Below are 13,069 nucleotides of genomic sequence, written 5' to 3' on the forward strand. Positions count from 1 at the left end.
CCCCCCCCCCGCCCCCCCAAAAAAAAAAAAAAAAAAAAAAAAGGATGAGGCCATTGGACAGGTGGCAAATCTTCCCAAAATGAGACTTGTTCCAGCTTTGAGAGATTTCCTCTCACTTCCTGCCATGCCTCAGCACAGGAAGTGGGGAGAAAAAAAAAAAAAAAAAAAAAGAGTCTCCAGTGTAACACGGACCAACAAGTTTCGTCTTTAGAGGTGGTAAAGAAAGCTCTACAACTGTTTGAAAATACTTCCAGCTCATCAGAATTTCTGCGATTAACAAAAAAAAAAAAAAGAAACCAAAGACATGAACAAAAAAAGTTTAACTTTTACTTGAATTCTGTCACAAAATAACCACAACAATCAAGAATTATAGCATTTCCATGAAATGTTGAGCTACAAAGTGAACTGAACACTCAAAATTAGATTTTTCTTCTTTTCTTCACTTTTTGTGTTAGGCCCCAAAGTGGTCTGTATGAAAAAAGGAAAATAAAAAGAATTGTTACTTTGTGCATGAATATAATAAACATTTAAAAGTTATAATCTAAAAATTAATAAAATCTAAAATAGAAAAAAATATAATATTATATTCTCCTCTCTCCCCCCCCCCCCCCCCCCCCAAGAAGAGCCCAATTTTGTTTTACTGGATCACGTTTTGTACTAGTAGTGAGGAATAAATCTACCAAGTAGATGTTAAAATAAAAATCAGATTAAACGTTTCTGTTGGACCCTTATCTTATTGAGTTTTTGCAAAACCACACTGCTGATTATATTGACACCAACTGCATTGGTGGTGATTGGCAAGGCAAAGATTAAAATTTGTGTTAGAGGGAACAGAACAAAAAACACAGAATAACTGAATTTCCTGCCTTACAAATACAAGCTAAAAAAAAAAAAAAAAAAAAAAAAATAAAAAAAAAAAAAAAACACAAACACACACACACTAAAATATGCAATTAAAAATAAATATAAAATTATTATTATAATATAAATTAAAATAAACATTCAACAATTATTGTTGATTATGATTATTGTCAATAATAATAATGCAAGAAATTGCATAGTATTGAATGATAATTTGCAGCGGCTCTCAAAAAAAAAATGCACCCGATATGGGAGCAATGAGCATACAAACCACATTGTCTAAAATGTAGCACCCTTCTTGTTCGGCGTAGGCTGTCGGGTAAATTTAGTTTGGCTCCTTTGTAAAACAGTGGATCAAGGGTTGATTGCTTAGGGCTGTTTAGTATTTTACAGGCAGTCGTTCTACTACTCCCCCCTCTTCTAGAAGTATTGTGGGGGGGGGGGGGGGGGAGCAGGATGGACAGCCTGAATATTTATGGGACTCCAACCGATCTCTGGGGAGGTGTGCCCAAAAGGTGGAGGAAAAGCCTGTAAATATTCTGGAGGCCTGGCTGCCAAGGTGAAGGAGCTCTTGGGTCCAGTCCATCAGGAGGAGACCCTGCCCTGTGTAGGGGCTCTGCCCCTGGGGCAGACAGAGACAGAGGAACCTAGAAGGAGCCTTTGAAAACATGGCAGTCCCAGCTAGGCCACCACCCTCCCCCCGCCGCTGCGAGCGACCGTCGATCACCGCCAGGCTCCCGCGATTGCTTGGGGCAAACCGAGAACTGGGATCTGGCTGTGTAAACAAGGTTTTCAGTTCTTTGGAGGGGAGACCAGACAGATTGTATGAACAACTGACTATGAACAGACTGCCATATCCCCTTCTTAGTTAGAACACTTACTAGGACACACTTAACCCTCTCAATGCCAGTAGCATTGATCACGACGTGTTTTTATTATTAATAATAATATAATAAATAAATATTCTCCGACGTGTCCGCTTTAACCACTTTCAGACCGGACCATTTTGCTGGTAAATGACCAGAGGTCTTTTTACAATTTGGCACTGCGCTGCTTTAACTGGTAATTGCGCGGTCATGCAATGTTGTACCCAAACAAAATTTGCGTCCTTTTCTTCCCACAAATAGAGCTTTCTTTTGATGGTATTTGATTGCCTCTGCGATTTTTATTTTTTGCGATATAAACGTAAAAAGACCGCAAATTTTGAAAAAAAATGATATTTTCTACTTTTTGTTATTAGAAAAATCCAATAAACTCAATTTTAGTCATACATTTAGGCCAAAATGTATTCAGCCACATGTCTTTGGTAAAAAAAAAGTCAATAATTGTATATTTATTGGTTTGCGCAAAAGTTGTCACATCTACAAACTAAGGTACGTTTTCTGGAATTTACGCAGCTTTTAGTTTACGACTGCCTATCTCATTTCTTGAGGTGCTAAAATGACAGGGCAGTACAAAACCCCCCCAAATGACCCCATTTTGGAAAGTAGACCCCCTAAGGAAATTGATAAGAGGCATGTTGAGCCCATTGAATATTTTATTTTTTTGCCTCAAGCGATTGAATAATGACAAAAAAAAAATTTTTTTTTTTTTTTTTACACAAAGTTGTCACTAAATGATATATTGCTCACACATGCTATGGGCGTATGTGAAATGACACCCCAAAATAAATTCTGCTGCTTCTCCTGAGTACGGAGATACCACATATGTGGGACTTTTTGGGAGCCTAGCCGCGTACGGGGCCCCGAAAACCAAGCACCGCCTTCAGGCTTTCTAAGGGCGTAATTTTTTGAGTTCACTTCTCACTACCTATTACAGTTTTGAAGGCCATAAAATGCCAAGATGGCACAAAACCCCCACAAATGACCCCATTTTAGAAAGTAGACACCCCAAGCTATTTGCTGAGAGGCATGTTGAGTCCATGGAATATTTTATATTTTGCCACAAGTTGCGGGAAAATTACAAACTTTTTTTTTTTTTTTTTTTTTTCCACAAAGTTGTCACTAAATGATATATTGCTCATGCATGCCATGGGCATATGTGAAATGACACCCCAAAATAAATTCTGCTGCTTCTCCTGAGTACGGGGATACCACATATGTGGGACTTTTTGGGAGCCTAGCCGCGTACGGGGCCCCGAAAACCAAGCACCGCCTTCAGGCTTTCTAAGGGCGTAATTTTTTGAGTTCACTTCTCACTACCTATTACAGTTTTGAAGGCCATAAAATGCCAAGATGGCACAAAACCCCCACAAATGACCCCATTTTAGAAAGTAGACACCCCAAGCTATTTGCTGAGAGGCATGTTGAGTCCATGGAATATTTTATATTTTGCCACAAGTTGCGGGAAAATTACAAACTTTTTTTTTTTTTCACAAAGTTGTCACTAAATGATATATTGCTCACGCATGCCATGGGCATATGTGAAATGACACCCCAAAATAAATTCTGCTGCTTCTCCTGAGTACGGGGATACCACATATGTGGGACTTTTTGGGAGCCTAGCCGCGTACGGGGCCCCAAAAACCAAGCACCGCCTTCAGGCTTTCTAAGGGCGTTACAGTTTTGAAGGCCATAAAATGCCAAGATGGCACAAACCCCCCCCCCCAAATGACCCCATTTTAGAAAGTAGACACCCCTAAATTTAGGGGTACACTAGTGAGACTAGGTAATAAATGGCGGGTGCCCTGAAACTATAAAAAAATAACTAACCAACCAGCGTCACCTGTAACAGTTATATGGTGATCACTGGTGAAAGGGTTAACTAGGGGGCAATCAGGGGGCTTTATGCGGTAGTATATGGGGGTCCCTGGCGCTATAAAAAGCTGCGGCGAACCTAAATACCTACCTGCCTAACTAGCGTCACCTGTGACACTAATACAGCGATCAGAAAAACGATCGCTTATTAGGCTGGGTTCACACTGGAGCGATGCGGGAACGCCACGAATGCGCGGCGGGTTCCCGCATCGCATGCCTCCCGGCGGCATTTCACACTGCCCTATGCGAACTGCTGGGAGTGTCAGTGAAATGTTAATGACACCCCCAGATCAGTTCGCATATCGCAGTGCGATCTGCAAACTTGGATCGCATGGTGTGAACACCCATGCGATCCGATTCTGCTGCGGACCAAAAAAAGGGTCCCGTGCGAGTTTGCGGCGGGTGCGGCGGGTGCGACACGAATTCAGCCATACTATCTGTATAGCTGAACTCGAATCGCACAGAGATCGGATGTGATTTGCACTGCAGTGCGGTGCGAATCACATCCGTTCTCATAAACCGCTGCAATGTGAACCCAGCCTTAGTGACACTGGCGACGGGGGGTGATCACGGGGTTAAACCTTTATTGGGGGGGTTAGGGGGGTACCTTAGAACTAAAGGGGGCTAACCCTAACTGCCCTAACAGTTATTAGTCACAAATGACACCTGCCGGGTGATCAGGGGGTTAAACCTTTATTAGGTAATAAATGGCGGGTGCCCTGAAACTATAAAAAAATAACTAACCAACCAGCGTCACCTGTAACAGTTATATGGTGATCACTGGTGAAAGGGTTAACTAGGGGGCAATCAGGGGGCTTTATGCGGTAGTATATGGGGGTCCCTAGCGCTATAAAAAGCTGCGGCGAACCTAAATACCTACCTGCCTAACTAGCGTCACCTGTGACACTAATACGGCGATCAGAAAAATGATCGCTTATTAGGCTGGGTTCACACTGGAGCGATGCGGAAACGCCGCGAATCCGCGGCGGGTTCCCGCATCGCATGCCTCCCGGCGGCAGTTCACACTGCCCTATGCGAACTGCTGGGAGTGTCAGTGAAATGTTACTGACACCCCCAGATCAGTTCGCATATCGCAGTGCGATCTGCAAACTCGGATCGCATGGTGTGAACACCCATGCGATCCGATTCTGCTGCGGGCCAAAAAAAGGGTCCCGTGCGAATTTGCGGCGGGTGCGGCGGGTGTGGCGAATGGCTGAACTCGAATCGCACAGAGATCGGATGTGATTTGCACTGCAGTGCGGTGCGAATCACATTCGTTCTCATAAACCGCTGCAATGTGAACCCAGCCTTAGTGACACTGGCGACGGGGGGTGATCACGGGGTTAAACCTTTATTGGGGGGGTTAGGGGGGTACATTAGAACTAAAGGGGGCTAACCCTAACTGCCCTAACAGTTATTACAGTCACAAATGACACCAATGCAAAAAAAAAAAAAAAAAAAAAAAAATGACATTGGTGTCACTGTGACTGGGGGGCAGGGGTAATTGGGGGGGTGATCGGGGGGTAAAGGGGGGGTGTGAGTGTGCCTGGCATGTTCTACTGTGTGTGGGATGTGTTGGTGCAACTCACTGATCCGCTCTCCTCCGTGTCGGAACGAAAAATACCGACACGGAGGAGAGAATACATCACTTCCTCTCCTGTGTTTACATTACAGGAGAGGAAGTGATGTCACCGGGGATTTCCATTCGTCGGGAGCGATCGCGAGGGGGTGGCCATGAATGAATGGCCGTCCCCTCGTCCGGGATCGCTCCCGAACGAAAACCGACCGCCGCAGGCACCGGGCGGGGGCCCGATCGGGCCCCCGACCCGCGGGAGGCAAATCACGTACATGTATGTGATTATGCCTGCCTGTGCCATTCTGCCGACGTACATCGGCGTGAGGCGGTCGGCAAGTGGTTAATGTTGCAGTTCAAAAAAAAAAAAAAAAGCAATTTGATGTTGCTGCTATCCTTGCTAACCACTTCATTACTATGACTATTTTTGCGCTATAAACAAAGACAAATTTTTGCAGAGCAATTTTTTTTTACTCTTTCATATAATATCCCCGAAATCTATAAACTTATTTTTCCTCAGTTTAGGTCAATATGTATTCTTCTATTTTTTTTACCAAAAATATCACAAGCGTATATCGGTTTGGGCAAAAGTTATAGCGTCTACAAAATAGGGGAATATAACACACACACGGTTGGGGTACGCTTTATAAACCAAAAATTAAACAGGATAAGTTGTTTAATACTCACCACAGATGGTCTTTTCCCACTGGTACACGGAGACTCCCATTGTTTGGCACTCAAAGGCATAATCCTTTATAGTCGAGCACACCGACTGCACAAGGCCGTCACTCACATAATTCAGACAAGTGTGAAAAAACCAGGTTGGACTTAGTACATCATGGCAGTTCCGAAAAGCCCCTTCAGGCATTAAAATCTCATCACATAATGCTGTCAGATTGGAGAGGTCCACATCGCCACCAGTCATATTGAAGGGGTCCACGTCACTATCAAAAATTTCTGGGCTAGCTCCACACAGATTGTTGCCACGATGGGAGGTCCAATTAGAAAGGAAATCCTGCGGGCTCCAACCTTCAGTGTCATCAGTGTCGTCTCCATTAGCGTTACCACAAAGGCCACAGACCTTTCCAGCATAAGCTGGCGGCAAGTTAACCCAGACAGTCAAAAAACTAACTATTAGGATAAGACCAGGTTCTGCCTCTATGCGGATGTAAGGGTCACGTCTAAAATTGTTTCCTGAAACCCTTATCCCATTTTCCAATTCAAACGGCAATGTGTATGCGATGCCATCAACCTAATAAAAAAAATAAAATAAAGTACATAGTTATAAAATTGGACATGGACCTCAGAACAAATAGTTTACCCTAGCTATATAAAAAAAAAAAAAAAAAAAAAATTACATTTTATATTATATTCACACACTACATTTCCAAATGTATTGGGGCGCCTGCCTTTACATGCACATGAACTTTAATAGAATCCCAGTCTTAGTCCATAGGTTTCAATATTGAGTTGGCCCACCCTTTGCAATAACTCTTCTGGGAAGGCCGTCCACAAGTTTTAGGAGTTTCTCTATGGGAATGTTTATTTATTCCTCCAGATGCACATTTGTGAGGTCAGGCACTGATGTTGGATGAAGGCCTGGCTCAGTCTCCTCTCCATTTCATCCCAAAGGTGTTCTATCAGTTTTAGGTCAGGACTCTGAGCAGGCTAGTCATGTTCCTCCACCCCAAACCCCCCCCCATCCATGTCTTTATGGACCTCGCTTTGTGCACTGTCATGTTGGAACGGGCCGTCCCCAAACAGTTTCCACAAAATTGGGAGCATGAAATTGTCTTGGTATGCCGACACCTTAGGAGGTCCCTTCACTGGAACCAAGTGGCCAAGCCCAACCCCTGAAAAAAAAAAAAAAAAAAAAAACACACACCATAATCCCCCTCCAAAGGATTTGAACCAGTGCACAAAGCAAAGCCATTAAAGAAATATGAGCGGGTTTGGGGTGGAGGAACTTGACTGGCCTGCACAAATTGAATGGATGAATTAGAGGAGACCAATCCAGGCCTTACCTCACAAATGTGCTTCTGGAAGAATGAATGGTCAAACATTCCCATAGACACTCCTTGGACAACCTTCCCAGAAGCGTTGAAGCTGTTATAGCAGCAAAGGGTGGGCCAACTCCATATTGAACCCTACGGACTGTGATGCCATTAAAGTTCATGTTCAGGCAGTAATCTACATATACACACCCCATCTACAGGAAACTTTATTTTGTTATTGCAAACTGGACAAATAGCTTTAAGACAAAATTTACTTAATTTAGATCAGAACCCCATCTACTAACATGAGTGAAGCAGATACCCAGGTTTTAAAATGGGTGTGGAGAAAAAAAAAAAAACCACAAACACGCAATTATAATCCTTACCTCAATACCGTTGCTGTATTCTTGTATAATTATTGTATGCCCACGGATCTTCAGCCTGATATTTGGAAGTTGCCTGTTGCTGTTCAACTGAAACTTAACGTCAAGATCCGTAATATTGCTGGAAGCGCACTCTGTCGTCACCATGGTGTACAAACATTCTCCATTGGCTATGAAGGAGGCGCCATCAAAAGTACGGTGCTTTTCTCCAGCTACCCAACAACTGATTGGCTTCGGATAACATGCTGTAATGCCCCCGATCGTCTGGCATGCCTCAATGGCGGAGCAGTTGTGATTTGCACATGAAAATTCTCCATGCATGCAAGTGCAGGCAACCTGGCAGCCATCACCGTAGAAGGCTTCTCCATGCTTCAAGACCTGACCATCAACATAACACCCACATTCTTCTTCCAGAATACAGCCACCATCACCCAAGACGTAGCCTGGATTACAGACACAACCCTCTTGACATTCGACTGGACAGGCCAAAGAAAAGTTGACGTCACAAGTAGCTGGACAACCAGGAGCACACATGGAGTAATAAGAGTTTGGTGGGCATGCGTGATCTTAAAAGACAAAAAAATAAATAAAATAAAAAACATTCAGGTCATTCATAAGTCAACAATGGTTCATTTTAAGATCTATGCCGACATCTTTTTTGATCATTTGAAGTTTATAGCACCAAGTTTTAATGAGAATCACCATATCAAAATCTAGACCGTCCATGGGGGATATGCGAGAGCGTTTTTCCAACTATAGCATTACTGAAGGAAACGGGGGGGGGGGTCTGAGTACTTGAGTGGTAAACTTTTGACAGTAGGGGAAAGCATTGAACTCGTCATTTTATTTAGATTTCCATATACCTTCTTTATAAAAAGTGATGGGAATGTCCCCAGTGGACTGCAATAAAAAAAAAAAAAAAAGTTTAGATGGGAGATGGAGTCAACCTTAGATGATGCTTCCCCATGTAAAGGAGCAACAAGGTGTGGCACAAACGCAGAACATACAACATTCACATCAATCCCCAAGGAACTTTCAAGCCAAGGTCCCCAACTCACATCCTAGAGCAAATTTAGACAGGAACAGACTAACCTCCCCCCCCCCCCCCCCCCGGCAGGTCTTTTGAGTGTGGGAGGAAATTTGAGTACCCGGAGTAAACCCATGCAGACACAGGGAGAACCTTACAGCCTCCAGGCAGGTCATGCCATGGTTGGGATGCAAACTGATGGGCAGTTAAGGGTTTTAGCTTATACTTGTATTAGCATGTCCACCATTTTCCTTTACACTTGACTTATGTGATCCCAAGGACAGGAACTTGCACACAACCAATTTTGTGACATCTCAAGGCAAAGATTTGCATTTTTTTCTTTGGCCGCTGCCCCAACTTGCATGAGTTTAAAGTGCAGAGAACATAAATATATCACAACTGACATTTGGCAATACTGAACAGGCCCAGTGCGAAAGAAAGCCAACCAGGAGCACTCACAGCACGAAACCGCTATGTGTGGTAGAAGCAGGACCCAGATGTGCCAACACAGCATCCATGCCGAGAGGTGGAATGTGGCCTGACCAGTCCATACCCAAGTGGGGAGGCTTCCAGGAATGTCCCTGCACTTTCTACTCAGGAACCTCTTCCTTGCCACATGGGTTCCATGTGCCAAGGCTGGAAGTCATGGTCTTAAATAAGACTCTGCCTGAACAATGAGGACTGTCTAGAGTCACATGGGGTGCCAGCAGCCAATCGGATAGCTTCCCCCTGTGACCCAGGAATCCTTAGGAGGAACCAAGTTCCTCTTGCCTTCCTCTCCCTTTGATATGCTGCTGTGGTTGAGCACCACCTGCAGAGAACTACACCTGCCTAAAGACACGCCCAGTACCATTCACTATGAGTCTGACAAATGCTAAAGCTTTTTGCAAGATTTAAAGTCAATGAAAGCATTACCGTCCAAGCTCTCAACCCCCAACCTCCTACAGGGATGAGCAAGGAGAGTTTCTCTTCACCAAATAAATCTACAAACCAAGAACCAACTTACCACATCCAGTGAGACTTTGCCACCCGGTCATGTTCACCCTTTCAACGTCACAAGCCAACGCATAGGCGCCGAGACCCAAGCAAACATTGCCCGTCACACAGACCTCAAACTTACAGGCCTCGACAAAAGGTTCTGGATCCAGAGTGGAATGGCAAGCTTGAAATATGTCTGAAGTCATCATTTGGAGGCACAAAGCGAGATGCGTGGACATATCTTGGTTCTCACAGAGTTTGGGACTTAAGTCGTCAGAGTTGCAATTTAGGTTGGTGTCCCCAGTTCCCCCAGACAGAGGATTTTGTTGATTAAAGGTTGACCATTCTGTGGGGTATGCACAGAGGCCAGATAGAATTCCAAAATAGAAATGAGGTATCTGAATGTGGACAATGCCAAGATCACCAAGGATGACATGCAACCCAAAGGAAGTCTTCACAGAAATATACAAGCCAAAATTGATTATGTTTATTCTTCCGTCCTCAAGGACTATTGGGGTATACATCAGTTCTCCATTAACCTAGAAAATACAAAAAGGTCTTTTAACCACTTGCCGACCGCCTAACGCCGATGTACGTCGGCAGAATGGCACGGGCAGGCATAAGCACGTACATGTACGTGATTTGCCTCCCGCGGGTCGGGGGCCCGATCGGGCCCCCGCCCGGTGCCTGCGGCGGTCGGTTTTCGTTCGGGAGCGATCCCGGACGAGGGGACGGCCATTCATTCATGGCCACCCCCTCGCGATCGCTCCCGACGAATAGAAATCCCCGGTGACATCACTTCCTCTCCTGTAATGTAAACACAGGAGAGGAAGTGATGTATTCTCTCCTCCGTGTCGGTATTTTTCGTTCCGACACGGAGGAGAGCGGATCAGTGAGTTGCACCAACACATCCCACACACAGTAGAACATGCCAGGCACACTCACACCCCCCCTTTACCCCCCGATCACCCCCCCAATTACCCCTGCCCCCCAGTCACAGTGACACCAATGTCATTTTTTTTTTTTTTTTTTTTTTTTTTTTTGCATTGGTGTCATTTGTGACTGTAATAACTGTTAGGGCAGTTAGAGTTAGCCCCCTTTAGTTCTAATGTACCCCCCTAACCCCCCCAATAAAGGTTTAACCCCGTGATCACCCCCCGTCGCCAGTGTCACTAAGGCTGGGTTCACATTGCAGCGGTTTATGAGAACGAATGTGATTCGCACCGCACTGCAGTGCAAATCACATCCGATCTCTGTGCGATTCGAGTTCAGCCATTCGCCGCACCCGCCGCACCCGCCACACCCGCCGCAAATTCGCACGGGACCCTTTTTTTGGCCCGCAGCAGAATCGGATCGCATGGGTGTTCACACCATGCGATCCGAGTTTGCAGATCGCACTGCGATATGCGAACTGATCTGGGGGTGTCAGTAACATTTCACTGACACTCCCAGCAGTTCGCATAGGGCAGTGTGAACTGCCGCCGGGAGGCATGCGATGCGGGAACCCGCCGCGGATTCGCGGCGTTTCCGCATCGCTCCAGTGTGAACCCAGCCTAATAAGCGATCATTTTTCTGATCGCCGTATTAGTGTCCCAGGTGACGCTAGTTAGGCAGGTAGGTATTTAGGTTCGCCGCAGCTTTTTATAGCGCCAGGGACCCCCATATACTACCGCATAAAGCCCCCTGATTGCCCCCTAGTTAACCCTTTCACCAGTGATCACCATATAACTGTTACAGGTGACGCTGGTTGGTTAGTTATTTTTTTATAGTTTCAGGGCACCCGCCATTTATTACCTAATAAAGGTTTAACCCCCTGATCACCCGGCGGGTGTCATTTGTGACTAATAACTGTTAGGGCAGTTAGGGTTAGCCCCCTTTAGTTCTAAGGTACCCCCCTAACCCCCCCAATAAAGGTTTAACCCCGTGATCACCCCCCGTCGCCAGTGTCACTAAGGCTGGGTTCAGATTGCAGCGGTTTGAGAACGGATGTGATTCGCACTGCAGTGCAAATCACATCCGATCTCTGTGCGATTCGAGTTCAGCCATTCGCCGCACCCGCCACACCCGCCGCACCCGCCGCAAATTCGCACGGGACCCTTTTTTTGGCCCGCAGCAGAATCGGATCGCATGGGTGTTCACACCATGCGATCCGAGTTTGCAGATCGCACTGCGATATGCGAACTGATCTGGGGGTGTCAGTAACATTTCACTGACACTCCCAGCAGTTCGCATAGGGCAGTGTGAACTGCCGCCGGGAGGCATGCGATGCGGGAACCCGCCGCGCATTCGTGGCGTTCCCGCATCGCTCCAGTGTGAACCCAGCCTAATAAGCGATCGTTTTTCTGATCGCTGTATTAGTGTCACAGGTGACGCTAGTTAGGCAAGTAGGTATTTAGGTTCGCCGCAGCTTTTTATAGCGCCAGGGACCCCCATATACTACCGCATAAAGCCCCCTGATTGCCCCCTAGTTAACCCTTTCACCAGTGATCACCATATAACTGTTACAGGTGACGCTGGTTGGTTAGTTATTTTTTTATAGTTTCAGGGCACCCGCCATTTATTACCTAGTCTCACTAGTGTACCCCTAAATTTAGGGGTGTCTACTTTCCAAAATGGGGTCATTTGGGGGGGGTTTGTGCCATCTTGGCATTTTATGGCCTTCAAAACTGTAACGCCCTTAGAAAGCCTGAAGGCGGTGCTTGGTTTTCGGGGCCCCGTACGCGGCTAGGCTCCCAAAAAGTCCCACATATGTGGTATCCCCGTACTCAGGAGAAGCAGCAGAATTTATTTTGGGGTGTCATTTCACATATGCCCATGGCATGCGTGAGCAATATATCATTTAGTGACAACTTTGTGAAAAAAAAAAAAAAAAAAAAAAAAAGTTTGTAATTTTCCCGCAACTTGTGGCAAAATATAAAATATTCCATGGACTCAACATGCCTCTCAGCAAATAGCTTGGGGTGTCTACTTTCTAAAATGGGGTCATTTGTGGGGGTTTTGTGCCATCTTGGCATTTTATGGCCTTCAAAACTGTAATAGGTAGTGAGGAGTGAAGTCAAATATTTACGCCCTTAGAAAGCCTGAAGGCGGTGCTTGGTTTTCGGGGCCCCGTACGCGGCTAGGCTCCCAAAAAGTCCCACATATGTGGTATCCCCGTACTCAGGAGAAGCAGCAGAATTTATTTTGGGGTGTCATTTCACATATGCCCATGGCATGTGTGAGCAATATATCATTTAGTGACAACTTTGTGAAAAAAAAAAAAAAAAAAAAAAAAGTTTGTAATTTTCCCGCAACTTGTGGCAAAATATAAAATATTCCATGAACTCAACATGCCTCTCAGCAAATAGCTTGGGGTGTCTACTTTCTAAAATGGGGTCATTTGTGGGGGTTTTGTGCCATCTTGGCATTTTATGGCCTTCAAAACTGTAATAGGTAGTGAGAAGTGAACTCAAAAATTTACGCCCTTAGAAAGCCTGAAGGCGGTGCTTGGTTTTCGG

The 13,069-nt window shown here is 45.3% G+C and overlaps 1 protein-coding gene across 1 annotated transcript in view; it reads right to left on the bottom strand.

Annotated features, from left to right (window-relative positions):
• Positions 1-305: 305 nt before the first annotated feature.
• The window catches only part of LOC143933070 (IgGFc-binding protein-like), a 32,783-nt gene continuing 20,019 nt past the window's right edge, over positions 306-13,069 (bottom strand). The window contains exons 4-6 of the mRNA XM_077456027.1: positions 7,571-8,133; positions 5,878-6,442; positions 306-468 (exon numbers count right to left, since the gene is read on the bottom strand). Of these exons, the coding sequence (XP_077312153.1) occupies positions 452-468; positions 5,878-6,442; positions 7,571-8,133 (1,145 nt within the window). The 3' untranslated portion in view covers positions 306-451. The remainder of the gene's footprint in view (positions 469-5,877; positions 6,443-7,570; positions 8,134-13,069) is intronic.

This window comes from Lithobates pipiens, unplaced genomic scaffold, assembly GCF_037356315.1.
Source record: "Lithobates pipiens isolate NorthernLeopardFrog02 unplaced genomic scaffold, aLitPip1_a1.2 Scaffold_27, whole genome shotgun sequence".
Classification (NCBI taxonomy): Eukaryota; Metazoa; Chordata; class Amphibia; order Anura; family Ranidae; genus Lithobates; species Lithobates pipiens.